The 24,097-nt window shown below is 41.0% G+C and overlaps 1 protein-coding gene across 1 annotated transcript in view; it reads right to left on the reverse strand.

Moving 5' to 3' along the window:
* stx8 (syntaxin 8) overlaps nucleotides 1-24,097 on the reverse strand; it is a 39,507-nt gene that overhangs the window by 1,538 nt on the left and 13,872 nt on the right. Inside the window, exon 7 of the mRNA XM_085774418.1 lies at nucleotides 5,547-5,648. Coding sequence (XP_085630544.1) covers nucleotides 5,547-5,648 — 102 coding nt within the window. The remainder of the gene's footprint in view (nucleotides 1-5,546; nucleotides 5,649-24,097) is intronic.

A 24,097-nucleotide genomic window follows, 5' to 3' on the forward strand; every position in this document is an offset into this window, starting at 1 on the left:
CATTCTGTAAATTCTCTTCTGTAAACATGGTGTATTTACTTTGCTATGACCGTCTGTGATATTTAAAAAAAAAACAAACAAAACAAAACAGCAAATTCTCTCTGACTGTAATGTCAAAAATCCAAATTTCAAGCAGCTGAGGAACTCCAAAACCTGATTTGAGACAGACGCTGAGAGAAGGACGGGAATGCAGCAGACACAGGGGAATACACTTGGAGGAGGTAAGAAGCCTACATACCTCACTACTGATTTACAAAGTCCTTGATCTAGCACAAGTCCCAAGTGCTTATGCCCTAGCAGCATTTCGCCATCCTTCTGTTGATGACTTAATGCAATTTACATGCATTCAACAGCCACAAAAGCTTTATTACCACAGACTGCAAACTGATGGGCATATGTTTCTGATTCGGTCTTGGGAGGATAATCGTTATTTTTCATTGATAGTATGGAAGTAGAAAAGAAAAAAAAACGTGCAAAAGCTCAATCACACTTCATCAAAGTGCTTTACCCCCAGGACCTGAAAATATTAGAGTTTTTATTATAGTCACCACCCAGGAAAAAAATGTTAAATCTATGACAGGTGGAATTTCCATTCTTAGTATAAAGAAATGTGTCTCTTTGTGGCTTTAGCTTTCTTTTGGTCACCAAGACCAGTGCTTCTCTTACTGAGTCAAAATATCACCATAATTTCACAAACCTTTTTTTTTTTTTACTGACCATGTCTAGAGCCGCAATAATATATCACTGGACCTGTATATTAGTAGATGTTAGCTTACTGCAGATTTATCAGCAGATATTTTCATCAAGTATGCTTGGTCAAATATGTAAAATCTACAATCGGGTCAGGGTTTATGTATTTACACATCTCTGCCAACTTCTATATCTGTATATAAGAGAGAAGTGAGAGTGGTTGGCTGAAATATACTCATCATAAACACTTGAATGCCTTTAGGATGTGGTGGTATTTCCCTCTGTGTAGTATATACACTCTATGACCTATACCACAAACCATGCCACACACGCATTAGATATGAAAAACTTTCTCCAAGGACACGTTCACCCACTACTTCCCCTCTGGAATGGCGCGGGAGTGAAGATTTCAAACAACTGCATCTCTGGCGGGACTGAGGGCTGTCGACAGTCCCCTCACTGACTGAAGTTGTCCATTGTTATTTAGCATGCGGACGGTATTTTCCCCAGCTCTTTCACTTTGGGTTTACATTTCTCTCATTCTTTGGCTCGCTCCTCCTGCGTTCCCCTCCGCGTCCTAATTGGTTGTCTTTCCCACAGGGAGAGATATAAGCCATGCTGAACTAATTGCTTGCGGTGGTGGTCTGATGAAATGTTAGGCTGATGCTGGTTTCTTTGCCAGGATATGGGGTATGATTGTAAGCGGTCCAGATGTCTTTGCACGTCTGTAGCTTATTGCGTATTTATATTTTGTGTAATTATGGATCATTGTCTCTTTCTTTGTACGCAGTAAATTCTTTGAACGCAGTGTATTTTGATTTTATTCGAGAAGATGGTGTTAATATAAAAGTCCACGGGACACGCTTGTGAGGAGTTATCACTGGTCTAGACAGGCCCTCTCCTCCTGATAACTTACACATGTGAGCATAATATAAATGTCGAAGCAGAAGCACACGTACAAATAGTTTTGTGATGGCTCTTTAAAAGCCTCATGCTTCAAGCAAATGCACAGATGCATGCCAGTGTGCACATACACACATGCGCTTCCAGCAATTATCTTTGTTTGGGTGTATAAGATACCAAAGCAACACGCAGATTCAGACATCAGCATTTAATTCAGCCCCGTCCAACATCTGTCTGCACCTCCATTGGATAACGCTGGAGCAACAATGGCAATAAAAGCTGAGCTGTATAACATATGCAGTTGTTACTGTTGAGTGAGGCCCTTACACCCTCTAATGCCATGAATAGGCGGTCATGAAGCTATATTAGACACCGCACTGACCCTCACCCTCCTATTCTCTCTGCACCATCTCTGTCTGCCTCAGTAACTAAACAAGCTACTCCTGACCCTCAGGAGGCCTCCAGAGACTAATGACAATAATGGCGTTTGCTTGCCAAATAGATTAAGGTTGTGCTGTGACACTGATGCTGAGGGGGATAGCTGGTGTCTGCTGACAGACTGACCACCCAGGAGCTTTGGAGGCCAAAGTCTGGGTTCATCCCATCTTTGCAATTCTCAGACACATCAGTAAGACAAATCACAGAGGGAAAAATAATAATTGGTGAGAGCCCTGAACAGACTGAGACAACCCCTGAACCTACACTCACTGCTGCATTCATGCCCCCTCACTTATGGTTCAAAGAACATTTATGGACCCAAAAAGGCAACAATGACCTCCTATGAGAGGGGACAAAGATGTTAACAAGACAAGGGTGAGGCTCATAATTCTTTACACAGTATGAATGAGCATTATGACAAAAAAAAACACCAAAAAACCTTTGTATATTTTTTTCACTTTCAGTATTAGTTTAGATATGAATATATCCTATCATAGCTTCAATATCAATGGGGTCAGCATTAATTCATTCATTCATTGGCAAGAACACATTTCTGTGGCAAATTATGTGCAAATCCATCTATTAGTTTAAGATTTTGACAACTCTGAGCTGGTGTTGGTGTGACAGGAAAAAATCACAGGTTCACCAAAGTCATTAGGATTCACTGGGGACTGTGAATGATTGTATTGAATTTCATGGCAATCCATCCGTCCAGTAGTTGTTGAGATTAGTCTGCACCGGAGTGGGGGACAAACCAACTAACGTTGTTATCCATGACTCAAGAATTTGTTTGTTTCTGTGAAAATCTCATTAAATTTATTTTGCTGCCAAAACATTAGTGGGACTAAAATGTTAGCTATTCAGCTGGTAGATAAAACCATATGCTCATTTTACGGTGTAAGCTAAATTGTTCTAACTCAAACCCTGGCAAGAATGTATGAGATGTTCAAAGTATTTCAAATATTTATAGATTCATTGAGGAAAGTTAATATAACTTGCCACTCAATAAGAGTATTCTAAAATGTGGGAATATCATTAACAGGATTTATTATGTTAAGGAAGGCTTTCATCAGATATAACATGAAACATATTCAACTGCCAATTCTGGTTTCCAGCAGTATGTTACAATTAGGATAGTATAATATAGTATAGTATGATAGAGAGATAGATAGATAGATAGATAGATAGATAGATAGATAGATAGATAGATAGATAGATAGATAGATAGATAGATAGATAGATAGATAGATAGATAGATAGATAGATAGATAGATAGATAGATAGATAGATAGATAGATAGATAGATAGATAGATAGATAGATAGATAGATAGATAGATAGATAGATACTTCACTTCACCTGCAGTCTCTTTAGACATCCCCTCAAGTTGCAGTAGAGTCCCTCTACAAATTGAGGATTAGCTCTGTGGAGATGGGCTGCCCAAGCATTGATGTGGCTCGATGGTGGTGGCTAAACTCTGGGGAACTCACACTACTCTTCAAGGGACTTCTTTGGTCCATGAGACTAATCTGCCACACTAATCCAACCCAACTCAAAGCCTCCGCAATTCCCACCAAAATCAGCTAAAACAAGTGGTAATGACTTAGTGAATAAGGCTCATCAGGTGTGTAGCGTTATTTTTTTTAATTATTATTATTTTTATATATATATTATTATATATATACAGTACTTTTACATTTACGTTTATATGGGCATCCCTTTGTAAAACAGTGGAAGTGTTTTTGGCCACTGCAGCCTTTTTGCTCTTGTCAGGTACTGAGGAGGGCCCTTCCCATAGCTCACCCTGCTCTTTGCCAACTTCCAGCTGCCTATTGAAGATCTCTGGTGCATGCATGAATGCACACATAATTGTTTTTTCCTCTAACTCAAGCGTGCAAATGCCTGTTGAAAAATATTGATAACTATACAGTGGAGCACACTTCAAATTTCTGCAAAGCTTTTAGCACAACACTGCTCTGTAAAAACTAGGATGCCTCTTTTACAATGTGGCAGCTTCCAATAGTTATGTTAAGTATGCTGTCGGCTGTCAAGTCAGACGTTCCTAACTTTACAGGGACTCGGCTGAGACATAACACCAAATGCCGTCTTTGGGTGAGAGGTGGTTTCAAAAATAAATAAAGCCTTAAAGCTAAGGAATTATAAACACACTGCCATGGAGAAAGAGGAAAAGCCCTCAGAACAATTTGTGGCATGTAGTATTTTCAATTCTTTCTCTGCTTGACACAAAGACGAGTGTCAAACAACTGGGAAGACGAACAGGGGGATGACAGAGAGGAATGGAAAAAAAAGAAAGAGAGCATTGAGGTGAGAGTGAAGAAGACCATAGGGGAATTTTTCCATTGTGTGTGTGTGTCAGTGAAGGTCTGACACACACATACACACGCATTAGACCCATTTACATACATGCACGTGCACACACTATAACATGAATGCAAACAGATACACACGCATTCCCCATGAATATTCTTCAGCCTGGGACTGAGGAGAGGGAGGAGGGGGCATGGTGGCAAGAGAACAAGTTAAACAAAAAGAAAGAGCCCTGATTCTAACAACAACAATACGAGCTCTGGGATCTTCAAACAAACTCACGCTCGGGCACCATGGGGACACGACCGACAGAATGAAGCATTCTGGGAGGCTGACCCTCCCGCTGCCTACTCTACTTCTGTCCATGGCCACCTGTTAAATGGGTCTCCTAGACTAACAATAGAGACTTTGCCATAGCAATGCTGTCAGGAGATTCACTGGGTAAACCGAGCCTGGTTCACGCTCCTACATCCCATAGGTTGGCTCGAGCCAGCTACCGCACCTCTCGTGGTAGTCGATCTCCTCTGAAGAGCAACACCCACAGAGGAAAAAAAAAAAAGAGAGATGCTAATTCCTTTTGTGAGTTACAAATCAGGAGTGAAACAAACTGAAGCAGATCTGTGGTAATGGAGAGGGAGGGTTCATGAATTCACAAAGCCTTTCAGAGTACTCAACTCCACTGACCAAAATCTAGAGCTGAGACAACAACAGAGGCTGATGACTTGGGGCCTGATTTGCAACCCTTGGTAGATATTTGAGGATTTCTCAAAGGACGAGTGAGAGAGACCCACTTTAAAAGCCCCAGTACACTGTGTTAGCAGGCGTGACAGACACAGTCAGTCCACCCACCATTCACCACCCACATGCTCTGTGCCAAGAGGGCTTGTCCCCATCACCATAACTGTTTCTGGTCCATTAAGCCCCACTCTTTCTGGAGATGAAGACTGAAGCAGCAATAGAGTCGACATTCCTCAGTTTCTGAATGGTAAAGATAATAATGTTGAACTTTTTTGCTTCGACGTGATAGGCCCTGTATGTCTGTATGTATTTACAAAGGCATTAGTCTGTCAGACACCTGCTCTGTAACCTGCAGAAAAGTAAAGAAAGTATTCCTATAATCAAACCAGCGATATAACTTAATGTGGACCCTGATGCCCAGATGCTTCATGGAAAACAAGGATGACTCACCACAGGAGGCCGACTTTGTCTCCACCAACTTCACCCTTCTCGTCTCATTACGAATCCTGTCATCTGTATTGTCCACAAGATGAGCAAGGTCATCGATGATTTCTGATGAAGAGAAGATGAAAAGAGAAGGAAGAGAGGGTCAATACACTTCAATTCTGCTTTGCATTACGCTGTTATCTGCCATTATTGAGACTTCACAGTGTTTTTCCTTTCTTAATTTTACGACAGAAAAAGACCTCCCAATATGTGGTGTGCAGTAAATGAAATTATCCTAAATTATAAAGTGACAGAATGTCTGCAGAACTTGACATCAGAGCAGTCAACAACTTCAAAAGACAGAGGCCGCCACCACCACACAGACATGAGTGGTGCTGGTGGAGGGAGTGGACTGTGTGAAAGCACTCCTCGCCCTTTCAAATGGTTTCACTACTTCCTGAATCCATTCTGGATTTAATCATGTCCTTATTGTTCATGAGTTTTAAAGACGCGGGCTCAGGCTTGAGGGACTACGCTTGGGCATCCAAAGAAAGAGAGCGCGTATTTTGTGTGTGTGTGTGTCTGTCTGGTACTGCGGCTGGGGTCCTTCTGTAGGAGTTCCTGACTTGAAGGTCGTCCAGATGGAAGTCTGTGTGATTTGTTAGAGCTAGCCACTGTGTTGACAAGACATCTCCAGAGGTCTGGCTCAACAACAAAAACAGATAACTGCTGAAAGATTTCCAAATTCTTGATTTGTTCAGGTTGGGTATTAGAATGTGATATGTGTTTGGGGAATTGGGAATAAAGGTTTTCTGTCAAATCCTCTCAAAATCAAAAAAGGCAAGCGACAACATATAAATAACTTAAATTTGATGAAGCCAGTCTAAGTAAATGTATATACTTAGCATAACTTGTAATAATAATAATAATTCTTTATTTATACAGCACTTTTCACAGCACGTCACAAAGTGCTTTACAAAAACAATAAAACCAGAACACAAAAACACTAAAAACAGAACAAGAAACAGAAGACAAAGGCTATTAAAAGGCTTGACAGAAAAGGTGGGTTTTTTAGTTTTCATCCAGTTTCCATAATAATAAGGATGGTGTGGCACAACTTTTACCAAACAGCATCTTCTTTTCCTTTTAGAGTAATTTGTAAGTATCATCATTCCAACTGCCACGGCGAGACGGCATCATGTATAAATATGTGAGCAAAAGCATTCAGGACAAAACATTTGCTCATTACTCGTGTTATAAATCGAGAGATTTATTGCGACGCAGAATTCAAATTGGCTTAAACATGCTCGTCTGGAGATCAAGATTTGTGGACAGTTGTTATGTCTGTTCCAGCAGTGATGACATGTCCTGTCCAGTAGCCTTCTCGACTGTAAAAGACAAAACATCCAAGAAGTGCCTGAACAAAAAAGGAAGCTAGTAAAACAGAAACCAAGGCTGAGGCGAAGAAAGGGACACTCTTCACAGACTCCTATCAGTCTCTGATAAATCGAAGTTTTACAGGAATAGGAAGCTAAACTCATCTCCAAGCCGCAGCTCAGTGCCAAGTTAAATAGTCTGTACTGCCCAGAGAAGGAACAACCTTTTATTGCCTTCTGCTATATGATAAAATAGCACTCAGTCTATATGATGTAAGCTTTTTTTTTTCTCTTTTCCCCACAGGTGACTGGCTGGGGTCATGTGGAGCATTTTGTCTTTGTGAGCACAAGTGTATTTAACTGTAGTTGGCTCTAAATTGAACTGGTGAGAAAACATGGTTCCTCAACTAGGAGCCATCACCGCTTGACAAGACAGCATGTGTTTTGGCTGACACTGGATAATTACGCTGCACAAATAATTTGAAGAAAGAAAGTGAAAAGTTGTTAGTTTGGAGGGCCAGAGTGTGACGGCAGGGACGAGGAGATGGGAGACGTGAGAGCGCCGTATGTACAGCGTCCCTGGAGGCGCCCACATCATCATCTAAGCATCAGGCAACAATTTAGGCAGAGGAAAGTCTCTCCTTGTTGGCAGGGAAGGGGTGCAGACACTGAACCATTTGTGCCGCGTGCCACTCCAACTAGTCATAAAGGATGTTTTTGGTTTGCTGGTGCCAAGTTTCTTGATTCAGTTCTGGCCCTATAATAACATCTCAGTTCATTGATGAATTCCCAACCATAGGACATGACCCTTCACTACAGCTGCAATGAAACGCTGAATTAATTTCTGGAATGAAAACCCTACAAGGTACTGGCTTTTCATGTCTATAGTCCTTCAATTCACCCTGTTATCAAGACATGTTCCTAACAACATAATTCTCAATTTCCCATTGTTACTTTCACTTCCATGTATGACAGCTGCTGCTGGCCCTGACTTGGTTCTGCCAGACCACAAAGAGGGCCCTGTTTCAGGCAAGGGTTGTTTATTTAAAATGCTACAACACTGGATAAACTTTCAAAGCCACAACGAGGGAGAGCATGGCTAGTGCACAAATACACACACAAACATTTCTTCTTTTTTTTTGCGCGAGTTGCTTGAAGATGCAATCTTCTAATGTACAGCGGACAATACATGTCCTGTCTTTAAAAAATTGTTTGCAAGTACCGTACTGTAGATAATTTGGAAATAACTTGGAGCATTAGTTGTTTTTATTTTATATGCACTTTATTAGTAAATCACTGTGGTGACTGGCAACATTAAACTTTAGTCCTCCAGGTTGCCAAAAGTCAAGAGTTCATGACAATAACTCATCTTAACAAATGTGAAGTTCATCGAGCACATTCCTCTGCGGTATCTCTAAAACTCTCTACAAAGTGACTTGACTAGAGAGGAATTCATTGTTGTATTTGGTACAATAATCAGTGAGTAAAAAAATAAATTAAGCAACAGATAAAATGTTAAACACATACAAATCACACTCAAAAGAGCTACTTCTGAAGTTCTCCCTTTCACCATAACTTCTCAGAAAACAAAAATGTGCACAGGATGCAAACAGAGAAACTTACAAATTTAATTTAAGTCTCCCCAGAGCTCTGTCTGCCGCCACTGTGAGCAGCGACTGAATGTTTATCAGCATCCTAAGAAGCTGTGTCCTTGGCTGTGGAGGAGCTCGACTGTGCCTTTTCCCAATTATATCTCACTGCATGTACGGCACTTATTATCATAGACTCTGTTGTGCACTTTTCACAGTAAACAAAAACAAAAACTGAGAATTAGTTGGTAGTTTTGTAAATGGTCATTGTGAAAACAGGAACCACTTTTTGACAGCTATACGGGTCAAAGCTATCAACAGAGACACAATGGTTATATCAACCAATTCTAAAGACTATGACCAAAAATAAGTAAATAAAAAATAAAGACAGACTGAAACCCTTGTTTAGATGGGGTCCGGCAGCACTTTCATGAGAGGTTGCAACACACTTTGTCCATAAATGGCATTTATTCTTATGTACATGTAGCTTAATGCAGATCTCTTTTCATAACAAGTGGAACATTCAGCAACACTTTCAAAATTGGGCTGTGCCCTTTCCCATATGAGCATTTGTAGTTGTTGTGAAACCACTGTGATACAGCAGTATAGAACGTCTCTGAGTATATCCAAGAATATGTCAGGAAATGAAAGTTAAAATCTCTTGAACAAGGTAATGTTTTACCTCAATTATTTATAAATTGAAAAGCACTGAACGGTTTATTTCATACTCACTCTGCGTTACTGAGTGTGCCAGACTTTGGGCAGTGTATGACAGAATACAAAGAAGAGGAAAACATGCACACACTGCTAATAGTAATGTAACAGCTGCTACCAGGGCACATGATCCTGTGGTAGAATACAAATACTGAAGCTAAAAGAGACAGGGACGCCAGCTCTCTGTTCTGTTTCTCCCCTACCAGCAGAGCCTTTTATTCACACCAAAAACAATGTACGTAAAAACCTGGCCCTTCTGTGTGGAGGCGCGAGGACCCTGGAGCGCATAGACCAATCGGAGACAGATGTTGCTCTCATATGACATCACCTACTCACTCACGCTGCCGACTTTCTGCATAATCTCAGCGCCATTTCATCTCTGATCCAATACTTTGCAGTTTCTACATAAACAGGCTCTCTCTGTGACCATCCTGCTCTCAGAGGTGTAACTAGTTACCAGGTCTGAGTCCATACTTGCTGTGGGCGTCATCTGGAGCTATTGGACAGACACCTACTATCCTCAGTGGGTTACTAAATGATTGTTATGTGGCCAAACTGGAAGGAAATGCAATAGGGTTTGAATCACTTGCACTTTGAGGGAGACCACTCGTCCAGACAGATAATCATTTCCAGTGTTTACAGCAAACACACCCATCTGCCTCACAGACGGACTGAGGGTGTCACAATGACACCGTGATGACACTTGGACATTAACCAAAGCTAATGACTTGTGTGTACAGGTTAGAAGAACATAGATCAACCAGAGAGGTGCACCTTTAGGCTCATCTGAAGTGCAATGTCTGCATCGCTACTGACGTGGTGCCAATCCACCTATTGACTTCATGCTCCATTTCATCCCTACTTGAAAAAAACGCTTCAAACTCTTCTCATTAGCCAGTCACTCTCTTGCATCACATGGGAATAATATGTCATTTTCAAGCTGAGCACCATGAGTCCTGTTTCCACTAAAGAAAGTCCTGGTAAAATGTAGGAGGCAGGAACTTTACAGGAACGTCTTCTGACTCGGCCCTGTGGGTCGCTGTGTGTCCACTGCGCAGTAGGACCTGTATAGGACCCACCGGACTCCTGAGGTGACGTAATCATTGTGCAACAGTTTCGATCATTGCGTTCTCTTCTTATACTTCTTTTACTGCTCTTGTTGTTGTTGTTTTCTGGAAGTGTAGATGTTTTCCTGCTAATGCTCCTCTTCTGCCGGGTTTTTAAAATGCTGCTTTTTTGGCACTTTCTGTTAGCGTTGCGGGACGTGACGCCAACAGAAAGCACAAAAATAAGCGGCATAAACTCCACCCCCAAGGCCCTGTTTCTTCACACTCAGTAACCCTCTGAAAAATACTTCCAAGAGATGGGGTCATAAACCCTCTTCGTGTCCACCCACAGAGCAGATGGGTAAACTCTCATCGCCCCTCCTGCATCCTTACAAAGGTAAACAGCTGGTCCACTGTTGTCTGATCAGGATGGTATCTGCATTGTTCTAAATGAATCAGGAGTTTGAAAATCAAGTACCACCACCCCCCGTCCACACGCACTATCCTGACCTCCATGTTACACTGAAGAATACTGACTACTGATACAACTTGAGACTATTTGCAGAAATTACCCCCATCGTGCGCTACATTTGCTATATCTGCCAGAAACTACATATCAGATAATGTTGATGATAAATAGGTCATACGCAAGGTCGTCAAGATATCATGTTGAAAGACATTGATATTCATCATAGTATTAAAGCAGAAGTAAGCGATATTTTTGTGTTAATATAAGTCTTAAATAGTTATATCTTCCGACAGCAATCACTTACATAGAGTGTTTGGACCGAAACACGGGTCTGTCAGTCACTCTGCTCTGCTCTGAGCCGAGGAGAAAACTTTTCTTGTATCCTACAATTTTTATCCAATGAGGAGAGAGAACGGCATGCAGGGCTGTGTGTGCAGCCAAGGGACGCCGTGAATGTGGTGACGTAGGGACGAGGACCAATAGATCCACGATGAGGGCGGGGGCTGCTAACTCCATCGGCTGACAAGACGTTATGGTGCATTCAAGGCAACTCGTAACTCGTGTTTTTACGACCTGTGAAGTCGTACCAGTTCGATCTGGTACGAGTTTACGGGTCGGAAGTTACAAGTAGCCGTTATAGTGACTTTCACAGGTAAAACAGGTCGGAAAAACACGAGTGGGTTGCCTGGAACGCTACAAAGTCGTAAGTCGTGACTTGAAGCTGTAATTTACGGTTCCAAAAGCCTGCCTGGAACGCAGCATTAGCCGAAACGACCGGAACGCTTACTTCTGCTTTAATAGATGCTCTCTCAGTGAGTATAACAGTAACATTAAACAAGGGGACAGTGCTGTTTTGTGATCTTTCTTTTAATGTTATTTCCGTTAAAGACTTAAAGTTTATGATTATTATGTATTAGTAATTATTAGTAATTATGACGGGTTATAAACTATCCTGGGGAAAATGTCATCGGCAAACACTGATGACCTCAAAACAAAAAACACATCTTCAGAAGAGAAGTGAAATAGTTTGAGCAATTAGTGAACTGCCTGATTCTGTTAAAGAAACAACTAAACAATCCAGACCCAAGGTCATTAAAGAACTATGGAGCAGCGATACATTGTCCAGATCTATGAAGGCAAGTGGAGGACAAGGATAATGGAAAACACTAATTGTCAGGAGAAAGAACGGACAACAAGCAGGCCCAGATAAAACTTGTAAAAGAAGCAGCGGTACAAAACAGAACAAAATCAGAGCGACAGAAAGCCAGTGTGTGAGTAGGTCGATTCAGAAATGTAGTATCCTCTGAGGAATTTCCTCGAGTTCTCATCTTTTAGAGCTGCAATTCTGCCAGACTCCAGAGCCAGTCAGGGATCTTTACCTTTTCCCTAACAGATATTCATTATTTATTTAATTATTGGTGAGCGAGACTTAGCCAGTAAGGCTAATTTTTATCCGCCGTCCCTGGCCAGATGTTTTAAAGGTAACCTAAAAACCCAAAAGGGCATCAGTTAAATATTGCATTAAAGTGCTTACACATGAATTTAAGCTATAGCTCATAATACCAAATAAGACATAGCAGCAATGCCATGTGGAAAAAAAAAAGCACATAATGGCATAATGAAAGGCAGGTGACACGTAGCAGTAGCTACTATGTGAATGCAACAAGAGTCCTACAAAAGCACTTCCAGTGCCGCTCACCAGAGTATATTATAAAGCTTCAGACAACAAATATGAAGTCGAGAGCTGGTCTCTATTTTAATTATTAAATTCCCACATGCCAGATCCATACCGGCCTCCAGGCTCTGTTTTGCTGACTCATATTTGCAGAGGCTATAGCAGTGGTGGTTTTGGTTTGTATGTGTGCATGTGGTTGAGGCACTACCATAAACAGTGACACCCCAGCGTGGCTCCAGGATGTGCTGTATTAACTCTGTGTGTTATTGTGGGCCTGGTTCCCAGAGCGGGCACAGCGCACAGAGAAAATGCTTGTTTTCTCTTACCGATTTAAATGCAATCTGACTCAGTCGGGCTAATTCTGTTGTGCTTATTCAGGAGATGATTTCTCTGGAGGATATGGAGAAAGAGGAAAATAAAGACAGATAGCTTTTTCACTCAACCCTCGTCTTCTATCCCTTGTTGTAGAGCATTGAGGGGGGGCTGACCACAACTGTTACCAATTGGCCCTGGTGTGACTGGCTGTGTATAGAGGGTAGTGCACCGTTGCCAACCATAACACACACATCTCTGGATGTAACTGGAACTTCACTTGGCACACACAGAGGCACTCAGCATGATGATACAACTCAGAGCAATTATAGTATTTACAAGAAGTTGCACAGTTTTGGAAGAGTTTCTTTCAACTTCTTTCTTTTTTTTTCTTCAGCTCTGGGGCTGCTTATTGTAAACAAACTCACCCAAGAGTCTGTGGGAAGTTACGATTAAGGGGGGGGAGGGGTTCAGGCAGTTTTTAAACTGAGCGCAAAACCCAACAGATCACTTGAATATTTGCTAAAAGAAAAATAGAATTAAAATGAAATCAAGACAAAAAAGGAAATGTGCTACTTTTGGCTATGGTTGACGTGCCTCAGTATAGACAGGATGTCTTTCCTGTCCACTGTCGCCAAATGCTTGCTCATTGTGGGAACTTCTGGGGCCTTGAGATTCTGTATCGACACTCTACAAATAACACTGGACTGAATTAAGTTGAATTAAAATCCAATGAAATAAATCTAAAAATGCTTTTCACCAATCTGACATGTTGGACGTGAGGACACATAAACACAGCCACTCTCTTTACCTAACAACCATCTTGCATGACAATAAAAATGTCAGTTTATTCATTTATAATGGGCTCTCTATATAAATCTAAACACTTTTAATGGATAGTCAATGACCTGATTTCTGCAGTGATGTCCAACACCAACTTAAAAAGCTGCTAAATTGTTTAACTATCAGCCAACGAGTCATAAAGTACAAAAGATGATTAAATCCTCATCTGAACTTTCATGAACATAAAAAAAATCTGATGACTCTGACTTGAAACCAATATTCTGACTTTTTTTCCTCAGAATTACAAAAAATTCACATGTGGCCCTAATCAACTTTCATTAAAAAAGTGATAGATTTGAAATCGGAGACTATTAAATAGCATTTATCTGAAATACAACAGGAAATATGTTGAAAACCATCTATCCTGAAAGGAACAAGTGCAAATTGTTATTTAAACATTTTTAAACATTTGTTTGCCTGATTGTATGGAATCCCTCAGAAATGGAAGGCAACATCCACTGAGCCAACACATTTGTAAACATGGACTCCCATCACACAATTCACCGATCACTGAGTCACCGATCTGTACTTTATGTGAACAAGTATCATGCTGTAAGTTAACTCTTCTCCACTCAGCGAGGCATCTTCCCATCCACTCTGTTTTGTGCACATGTGCCTGTTGGGTTTGTGAGGACATCGCGATACACGTAATTTACTCTCCCCAACATCTGGCCTTCTGAAGTGCTGGGCCACATGTGTACAGATTAGTCTCACTGCTGGACACCTCTACCCCCCCATCCTCTCCCCAATGAATCTATGAGTTCCTGAGTTCCTTCAAATGGACTGACAGGCTCCCCTGGTCAACACGTTGGGGGCAAGATATCCTGAATTGCATCATTAGACATTTTCTCCTTCTGAGCGATGATGTACATCTTGCTTTATGTAGCTTATGCCATTGCCATGCTTGCCAGTGATGAAAACATTATATTGTTATTCTATTCTATTGTGTAGCAATGCACCCTTTCAATGAAAACTTTGTCTTGGCGCTGTCTTTGTCAATGTTGGAATAAATATAATTTTACTACTCCAGCAGGAGGTTGTAGCCTTCACCTCTGAATACTCATTTATTCAGTAATTGATGCTGTTGTATCAGAGCCATATGGATATTTGAATATCTGGCTACAAGTATTCTCACTGATAATGGTATGAATCCAAATACATGTGATGAACTTGAAAACAGGGCCCCTCACACATCCAGTGTGAAGTCCAGCCACACAACATGATGACAGAACAAACTGTTAAATTTTGATCTGAGGACTTGTTATTGGCTTCCATTACAAAAACTGACAAATTACAAACAAATAAAATCAAAGCTGAATCTCAGGAGGACTTTAAGGGTTTCTAAATATCCCAAAAGCTGGAACAGTAGTGACCACATTACATATGTGGCATCCACGTTTCCAGCCTTAATCTTTACCATTTGTGTGCCAATTTGAAACTGAAACCGGCTGTGTGTCCACGGACAGTTTCACCTCTCTAACCCTGCTACGTTTACCCCAAGATCCATCATCGCACATGATGGACACCAAAAAGAATGACTTTCTCAACGTTGAACCTCCATTTAAAAAATAAAAATAAAAACACACACACACACACACTTCAAAGAAATGCAAATGAATTGAGAGAAATCTACACACTACTTCAGTTTTAGCACATAGTACAGAGCATTGAGTTCATACTTGCTAAACTACATAGAGAGGGTCCACGTCAGTGACGCCGGGCATCCAGTCCACCAAAGTTCTGTGGAAGCGGTGCCTCTCATTGTACACATAGAGGTAAATGATACATGCATTTACCTAGCTACATATTATCATTGTAAAACATCCTTCATTCTTTCAGTATTTCTTCCTATATTCCTTCTTTCCTTTAGACACCTATCTTGCTCCAACACATCGCTGGATAAATAGTTCCATTTATCTTTGAATTTAGCCTTTTCAGGAGCACTGTGTGGCTCCAACACCACCAAAGATTTTTTTAAACAACCTGGATACTTTGAGTCTGCAAAGAGTGGGAAATGGTCGGCTCTGTGCGCATAAACAAAAATAACAAATGAGTGCCGCTGTCATCTTTTGATACCAGCTGAATAAAAACAAAAGCTCATCAACAGAACAAGACTGAGAGGCGTGTGTTGACTGTAAAGGGTTTTTTGCGTAATGATGACTTGGGACTGTTCACGACAGCTGGAAATCATCAGTGTAAGGTGCAAAATTAATTACACTCAATCCACAGATAAATAAAAACAAAACTTGAAAAAGAAAGGAGTAAAAGCAGCAGAGAGAGGTTCGACGACTTCATCTGCTCTTTACACTGGTGAGGCTATTTCTTTGTGCGGCTGCCAGATTCAGAATCTCTAATCCTATATGGCCAGGCATCACTCAACAGTGAATAGAATGAGCATGAATTGAAGTTACTAGGGCTTCATGTATAATTGAAGCACAAGCAATCAGCTCTGTCAATTCAGAATTAATGAAAACAAGGGGTTTTAAAATATAAAAACAGAGTGCAGTCTGATCATTACTAGGCTTTCTGCCATTACCCTCTTATGGCTAGGTGCCATCAAACAATGTGTGCATGATGAGTATGAGGGTGCCAGCAGCAGCAACGGCGGCAGCAGCAGCAGCAGCAGCAGCAGCAGTGTGAGGCTGGGACCACCCTGTCACTGGCACAGCGCTTTCAAACCAGCCGCTGTTACACTTCATCACTACCATCACACTTCATTAGCAAGGACACCCAAGAGAGTGGGTGGCATATTGAAATGTTAAGAACTAATGAAAAAATTTAAACAGAATAAGCTTGATTGGATGACATTCATCGGACACGAGAACAGTCTGGAAGGGAGCACAGTTACCAGTGTATCCATTGTGCAATCTGATTACTGTTAAGTCCATATGAGGTTGATAAAAAAAAACTCATTTTAGACATTCATGTGATGAGAAAAGACTATAATTCTTCATGACTGTGAGTGATTTTCCTGATGCAAATTGAAGTTGCAACAGGAAAGCCAGCTGCTTACAACTTTTCCTCCGCTTGCCAAGATTTGCACAGCAAGTGAACAACTAGGACACTTATCATCTGATCAGATTAATGATCAGACAACAGAATAACAATTGTTGTTTTGCAATAAAACCACATGATTACTTGAGTGTGTTGTCAATTAAGTTTTGTTATGTAAATTACAATTCAAATAATTCAAGCAACAAAAATGACAACATTAGCTCCTGCAGTCCACGAGGCAGGAAGTGGTGACGAATGCTTGAATGATGCAATGATGAGTTGTTTCTGAGCGAATGGTATTACTAGTTACTACCTGTACTATCAGTTGCCACGGTTGTGACTGAGGTGTAAACAAACTCTTAAAAAGAAAAGAAAACGGTGATACCAGGAATTTATATAACTAACTGTGTTCTAATTGAAATGATCTGAGTCTAATAACTCAACATCCCCCATGCTGAGTGGAGCTTCCCGGCAATAAGCTGGCTGGCCTGCCAACTGACTGACTGACTGAGGAGTTATGGAGGGACTTTGATCTTCATGCCAGACCCTGTTTCACTCATAATGCACTCACAAGCATGGAGACACGTATGCTCTCACGCACAGACGCTGACACAAACACATATGCATACACACTGTGGGTTAAGAGCAATACAGACGAACACCAGGATACAAACACCCCAAATAGAGGAAAACACACACATACAGATACACAATTGCTTACACACTTCCCGGATGTGACACACTTCCGTTAAGAATTTGCGTTACAGGCTGTAGAGGACTCATCTTCACTGAGTTAAGCCTTGGTTATACTTTCGCCTGGCTCCGTTGGCAGTTGGCGCGCGCACCTCGGCAGAGCGCACAGGCGTTTATACTTGCCGCATTCACCGTTGCAATATTCGTAGCAAAGACAGGGGGCGGTAGATAAAAAAAATACAATAGGAAGTAGCAGAAGCAACTAAAAACAGAGAAGAAGTAAGCAGGATTTCTCCTGTAGCTCTACTATTTACCTTAATTAAAAAGCTCCGGTGTAATTGTGATCGTTAATTACATGATTTGAAAACCAACCGTCCTTGCAACATCAGTGTAGTAGTTATATAACGTTATCGATCGCTCCATGTATTGATTTTTCGCCGGCTTGTTGTAAACAGATGCACATGGAGGAGAGGAGGGACCGGATTTGCATAGTTCCTCGAGTTCTGGGTCATTTGATGGTCTTTATAACTTAATTACGAGTTGTACAAATGCTAGAGCGTACCAGCTCAGCCAGTCTTCCCCAGGTCTTCCCTCAAATTCATCCATTTTGAACCAAGCGACACTCGCGCGGCGCGCGCCAAGTTTCAAAATCCTGGAGGTGCGCGACAGCGCGACGCGCCAGCGCGCGACGCCGTCGCGAGACGCGTTTACGTCATTTGTGGCGCGCGAGCCTCGCGCACTCGCGACTGCGTCGAGCATAAACCAGGCTTTAGTCCACAGTGCGGATCAGGGGGGAGACCAAAAGCATTGAAGGAATACAGAGCTGTTTGGCTCCTGATAGAGATGTTTTATTGTGGAAAAGATAGTTCAGGGCCAGCTGGTATTTATCTGCCGAAGATCAGCGGGGATGCGGAACATGAAACATCACCATGTTGTTGTTCGGCCTGGAAAATTCTCAGATAAGGTGGGATCAAATCTGGACTTTACTTTGGATCATACACTGTGCATGAGAGTCCTTTTGAGAACTCATCCAATGGGGATCTTAAGTTCAAAGTCCTAATTAGTGGCACACTGATAGAGAGGCAGTAGAGTATAGAAAGATAACACGTCGCAGGTCAAACCACCCTCCTAAACCTTACTTCAAACAAAACTCAAGTGTTATGATCTCTTTGAACATCATCACATTAAGTCATGGCAGAATAGCTTCATAGAGATATCAAACTGTTGTTTAGATGCTACACAAGATACGCTAGAATTGCAGCTGGACAGCAGCTTGTATTGTAAAAGTGTGAAGAGGCAACGATGAGATCAGCAGTCAGTTCTCTTCTTATATATTGCAGGTGTGTGCAAGAAAAGTGGTGATGAAATGTAAAGGAACATAAGAATAAATACAAATCTACGCTCAACCTGCTTTAAGTGCTGGAAAGTTACACATGCATCATGCAAACTGTTTTCAATCATCTCTATCAGTTAATTTTCTGTATAATGTGTGAATAGTTTTTTCTCCCTCCAGTGCAAGACCAAAAATACACTTTGGTACACAGTGGAATATTTTAATTAGAAATTGACAAAGACAGAGGTGGGAGCTCTTGGCATACCAGGGTGGCACATGAGATGAGATGCGCGTAATTGCTGAAAATCTTAGTGAGTATGTGGTGGATCTAGGATAATTGCACTGTAAACATGGAGGCCAGAATAAATGTTTAGCCAATAGTACGGCTGAAACAACTTCCTATCCTGAGAGGAAACTGCCTCCCACAAAGCTTGTGGACAGCTAGGAATGGTGCAGGGCACTAGGCAAAGAGTGAAAATATGATGCAGAGACCACATGCTCCGCTGAGGACCACATGCACCGAAAAAAACATACGTAGAGAAACAGGGAGTAAGACGCCACGCAAGACCCAAGATTAAGTGATACAGACCTACAACATCAGTCACATATACTATAGAGCTATGAAATTCAACACAATTACATACTACAGCTTTCCAAATGCTGCACTGACAGCTGTCATGCAATTACCAAGCTCTCTCAGTTGGTGAGCACAAAGGATGGGACACTGATTATAAGAGGTAAGAAAGAAGAAATCTCCTCAAAGGAATTAAACAATGAATCAACTCCAGCACCGCAGCATACAGTATCTATCCCACAGAGGAGATGGCACAAAGCTGTAAATCAATTCATTTTGGTCGGTGTAAACACAGAGTTTTGCTGAGGACCATAACTGGTGCTCCACCAGTTCCTCTGCTGCCCACTAGTGGGTGATGTGTGGGCTGCATGGAGGAGCAGATGCAAGACAGCTCCTGATTTTAATGCATGAGAATTAGAATCTTAGAATTAGAATTTTAAAATAATAGCGGCAGTATGAACTAAACGAACTATACATCTCTTGTAGGACATCCTCTGGTATATTTGTTACTGCTGAGGAGATCATAACATGAAAGGCTATAGATATTTCTGTAGGTTATCTTGAAAAATTAATACAAAAAATGAAAATCACTGCAAAATTATATTTTAAAAACAATATCAGTATCACCTCTGTATTATTCCTGAAAAATATATATCATTTACTTTGTGTGCGTGTTTGCGTGTGTTCATCCTCTTGAGTGTGAACAGAGAGGGTATACACCCACAATAAAAGACTTACAGCAGAGCCCGTCTCGAACGTGTAACAATAGCAACTTGGAAACAAAACAGGAGACTGGTATTAAGCCAAGAGTGAAACAGATGAGAATGATTAGATAACAAATCAAAGGCTTTTTTTTGTGAGTGGGGGGGGGGGCATGTATTTGTTCAAGCAGCACAGATCAGCTAAGAATGCATAACACTTTAAATAGACATCAACATTTTACACAAAAAAGAAGGCAATAAAAGGCCTCTTGTTTTATTTGTTAGCCGAGCCTGGTTTAGGTTTTTTGCCTTTTGTCTAGGGGGGCTTCTCATCCTCAGTTTGGTCGGTAGATTGTGTCTGATTGCACACAGGCAGGGTTATCAGATCAAGGATTAAATGGACGGGGAGCGAAGACTTTCCCACTTGAAAGGTGACACATTTTTTACAGCATGATTAAAGACTTGTAACAGTAACACTTTGAAGGTTAGGCGGGTTGGGTTAGGGCATTTTTTAAAGACCCACTTCTGTGGAATAACTCTTCAATGCAATAACACTTTACGGTATATGTTATGTCTACAGAAACCACAGTGTAAAAAAAAGCCTAAATATATAAAAGATGAGTGAGCAGGTATGACAAAAGAAGCACTTTAAAACTGTAATATGATATCAGATGCTAAGCACTGAAACAAAACAGTTCTCAGACATTTACTGGTGAATAAACAAACATGAATGCATGCATGTAGGTAAACGCAGACTGTACAAGCAAAGTGTTTTGGGCAATTATGACAACTGACATTGGCAGCTTGTCTTATGTTGAAAACCACAAATAAATATTCCCTCCTTTAAAAATCTGTTTTAAAAATATTATTTCCTTCTACCTCCATGCCTTGGCTCAATTAAAGGTCTTTGACGTCCCTTATAAGTGCATCACTGTAAGTGAATTTTATTCTATTCTTTAAATTTCCCTCTAAGTCTCTCAGCTCTTCCTCCTCCTCATCTCCATCATCCTCCTTCCATCTCACTCCTTCACTCCAAGAAACTTTAGACTCCCTCAGCCTCGGCTTACTGTCTTTACAAAATGCACAATGCATTTGTAAGGTTAGCCCACCCTGCTTTCTACCACACTCTCTGAGTACGTGTGTGCGTTTTTGTGTGTGCGCGTGCGTGCATGTGTGTGTGTGAGGTCTCTTGCTGACGTCTACCACGAACTCCATCCCGTCTCATACTGGCCAGTGGCCTCTGAGCTCCTCATGCAGATACAAATGTGGCCTGTGTGCCAATCACAACCTGACAACATGTGCTGGACATGTGGTGTTCACTTTCAGTACAAACACAATGATCTCACACTCAGACGAGGCACTTACATTCTTATATATACACACTCCTCTTGGTGCACAAACACACACACTGAACTGAGTGTGTCTGTGTGATAGGCTGCTAAAGAACAGATGTATATATGTGCACTTGCACACACACACACACACACACACACACACACATAAACACATAAAAATGCCCAGCAGATGAAGGTGCAATCTTCCCCCTGTGCTTAAATGGGAACCACGTGCTGGCTTTGGGTTGAGGCAGACTTAGGAAAGTAAGTCCTTCCACTCATTATTTGGGATGACCCATGCTACCCTGAGGCTGAGGGGAACGCAAGGCAGCTCTGCGCTCGTCGGCCCTTTGAACATGGCCTCAAAACCGAAGCGGTTAGCAATTAAATAAACACAGGGGGAGATTTGTTCCCGCTGTCACTTGCGTTAGCCAAAAGGAACCTGCCGGGCCAAGCCTGAGTCAGTCTAAGGTACCATTAAATGGCAGGGAATCCTCTGCCCAGAGCCAAAGGAACTGGCAGTTGAAACTGTAGAGGTTCCCAACCACCAATACCACCAACACATACGGCTAATGTGATTCCCGTGGACGATCTACCCGCAAAAGCTCTCCAGGGAAAAATTACAGCACAGTATCAACATCAGTTTGCCGTTAAATTGTACACATACCACACACACTAGGCAATCCCCCCCCCCCCCCAGCAGTGGGTTGGCCGTACAAAGAAAATGTAAAAATGTACTCAAATCATAACATCCTTCTTTTGAGCAGGTAATCCAGTGAGGTAATGCTGAACAGTGGACTCTGTATAACAGCTGAAACTTCATATTCTTTGCATGACTTCATATGACATTTCTTCACACTGTTACACAATGATGGCTGCTCCTATATACCTTTTACAGTAATAATGTAGGATTTTCCAAATGACTCCTATGAGGACAGTATTAACAGTGCAGCAGTGATGCAACCAGGCCAGTTATGTAAAAGGTTCCTTTCAGTGACTACATTTGTGTGGAATATCAGTTTAGTTTAGTTTTTAGTTTATTCTAGAGAAGAGAAAACAAACAGCTTGTAATGAAAGGTAATGGAAGGTTATGTCATTCAGGTGTGTAATAATATTTCAAAGTTAAAGTTAAAATAGCATAGTTCCTCCTTTTTAATTAAGACTCTGGCTAAACTGATACATCACTCTGAAATGTACTACTACTGTACTCAAGTACTGCTACATATTCTACAAATGACGGTGTCTGTATTATCTGATTGCACTGGCTTCCTTTGATCTACACTTCAAAGTAAATACATTACTTATTAAATGTCCATTAAAGTATTTTAAAAAATGCTGTAATATTACCCTGGATGAAGTGGAAGAAGATGGATGGATGGAATATTACCACATTACATCTCGCATCTCCTATAAAAACATAATTTAGGCTACATGTTGTAAACATATTCTGCTTTGTAGTACACTGTATATTGTGCTCAACTGATATATTGAACCTAATCTGGTTGGGATAATAATAATAATACATTCATACATCTGGGCATAGTATAATAGTACATGTATGAATGGTTAAATATAAGATTAATGTAATAGATAAAAATAGATTGTACAACCCTGCAGAATCTTTACAGGAAAACCCATAATGATGTCTAAATCCCTTAAATGTCTACTAAAATGGTAAAAAAAAAAAAAGACAGATTACTCAAAGACCAAACCCTTCAAAGAACACACACAGTCCTTAAAGTGTTTGTTTCCAAGAGTTGTGTCATCCTTCTTTAAAGACAGTGGTGGGAAAGAACCGGTGAAATCATACCTCCCTGGAATTTCTTTTCCTTTCTTATTAGCGTATGCGTTCTCAGGGATAAAGGACAATTGATAGTTTGTGAAAAACCCTGCAACTGCCAGCATGGTGGCCGTACATGCTGAGGATGTGGAGGACGGATGGTGTAAGGGAGTGGAAAGGAAACAACCTCGCCCTGTCTCTACACGGCCCTGTCGGTGCATATCAGGATGTGATCCAGGTCTGCAGATGAGCTGAGCAGATCTGACCACACCTCACTCGTGCATCACACTGTGTACTGGGCTGCATGTGTGTGAGAAAGAAGAGTGAAGGTGAAACTGGGTCCTTCAACTGTAAAATGTGTCGTCACTGAGAAACTTCAAAGACAGCTAACCACATCATTTAACATCTCAGCAGACAGGCACTCCTGATATGTTAATGACCAAGACAAATGTATTACTGTCTACTGTCTCCAAATATCTGTCACTATAATGAAACAGGCAATCATAATCTTTATTTCTAGATTCAAAACTATAGATTCAAAAAATATATATATATTTATATATATATATATGTTCTTTCTCTGCAATAACCACTTTGAACTTCTCTCTCAAGCTCCTTTATTCATTTTATACAACTGTCATATTCAAACCCTGAGTCAGTCTCTGGACCCCTCCATATTCCCCTTAAATTCAAATTTCTTGCCTTGAAAATTAGATGCCAGAGGCATTTTGACAATTAAAAAAACAACACACCCCATAATTGCTATCATTTGTGTGACTCATTTGTTTAAAAAGAAATGTCAGCAAAATAACTGCATTGTAAATTGTTTTTAGGAGGTGTGCTGGCACCAGTGTTGTGCTAAACGGGCAATACTTGAGTCAGCCAGACTTAAATAAGAGATTTCTCCTGAGCCATTTCAAGCTAAAATCACCCCAAAGAAACATTAGCTGCCGCAAACATGCAGAGTCAGGATCATTTGATCCATAGAGCTGTGGAGTGGATGGTTCTTAATGTACTTTAATATTGCTTACACAACACTACAGTAAAACATCCAGAAATGAGTCACCATGGTGCATAAAACTGTAATAAATGTTGTTGCATTGTTCTTGTACAATGACATGAACTGCATTCTGATGCAGCTC

This window comes from Trachurus japonicus, chromosome 1 (genome assembly GCF_045865225.1).
Source record: "Trachurus japonicus isolate A0001 chromosome 1, Traja_1.0".
Lineage (NCBI taxonomy): Eukaryota > Metazoa > Chordata > Actinopteri > Carangiformes > Carangidae > Trachurus > Trachurus japonicus.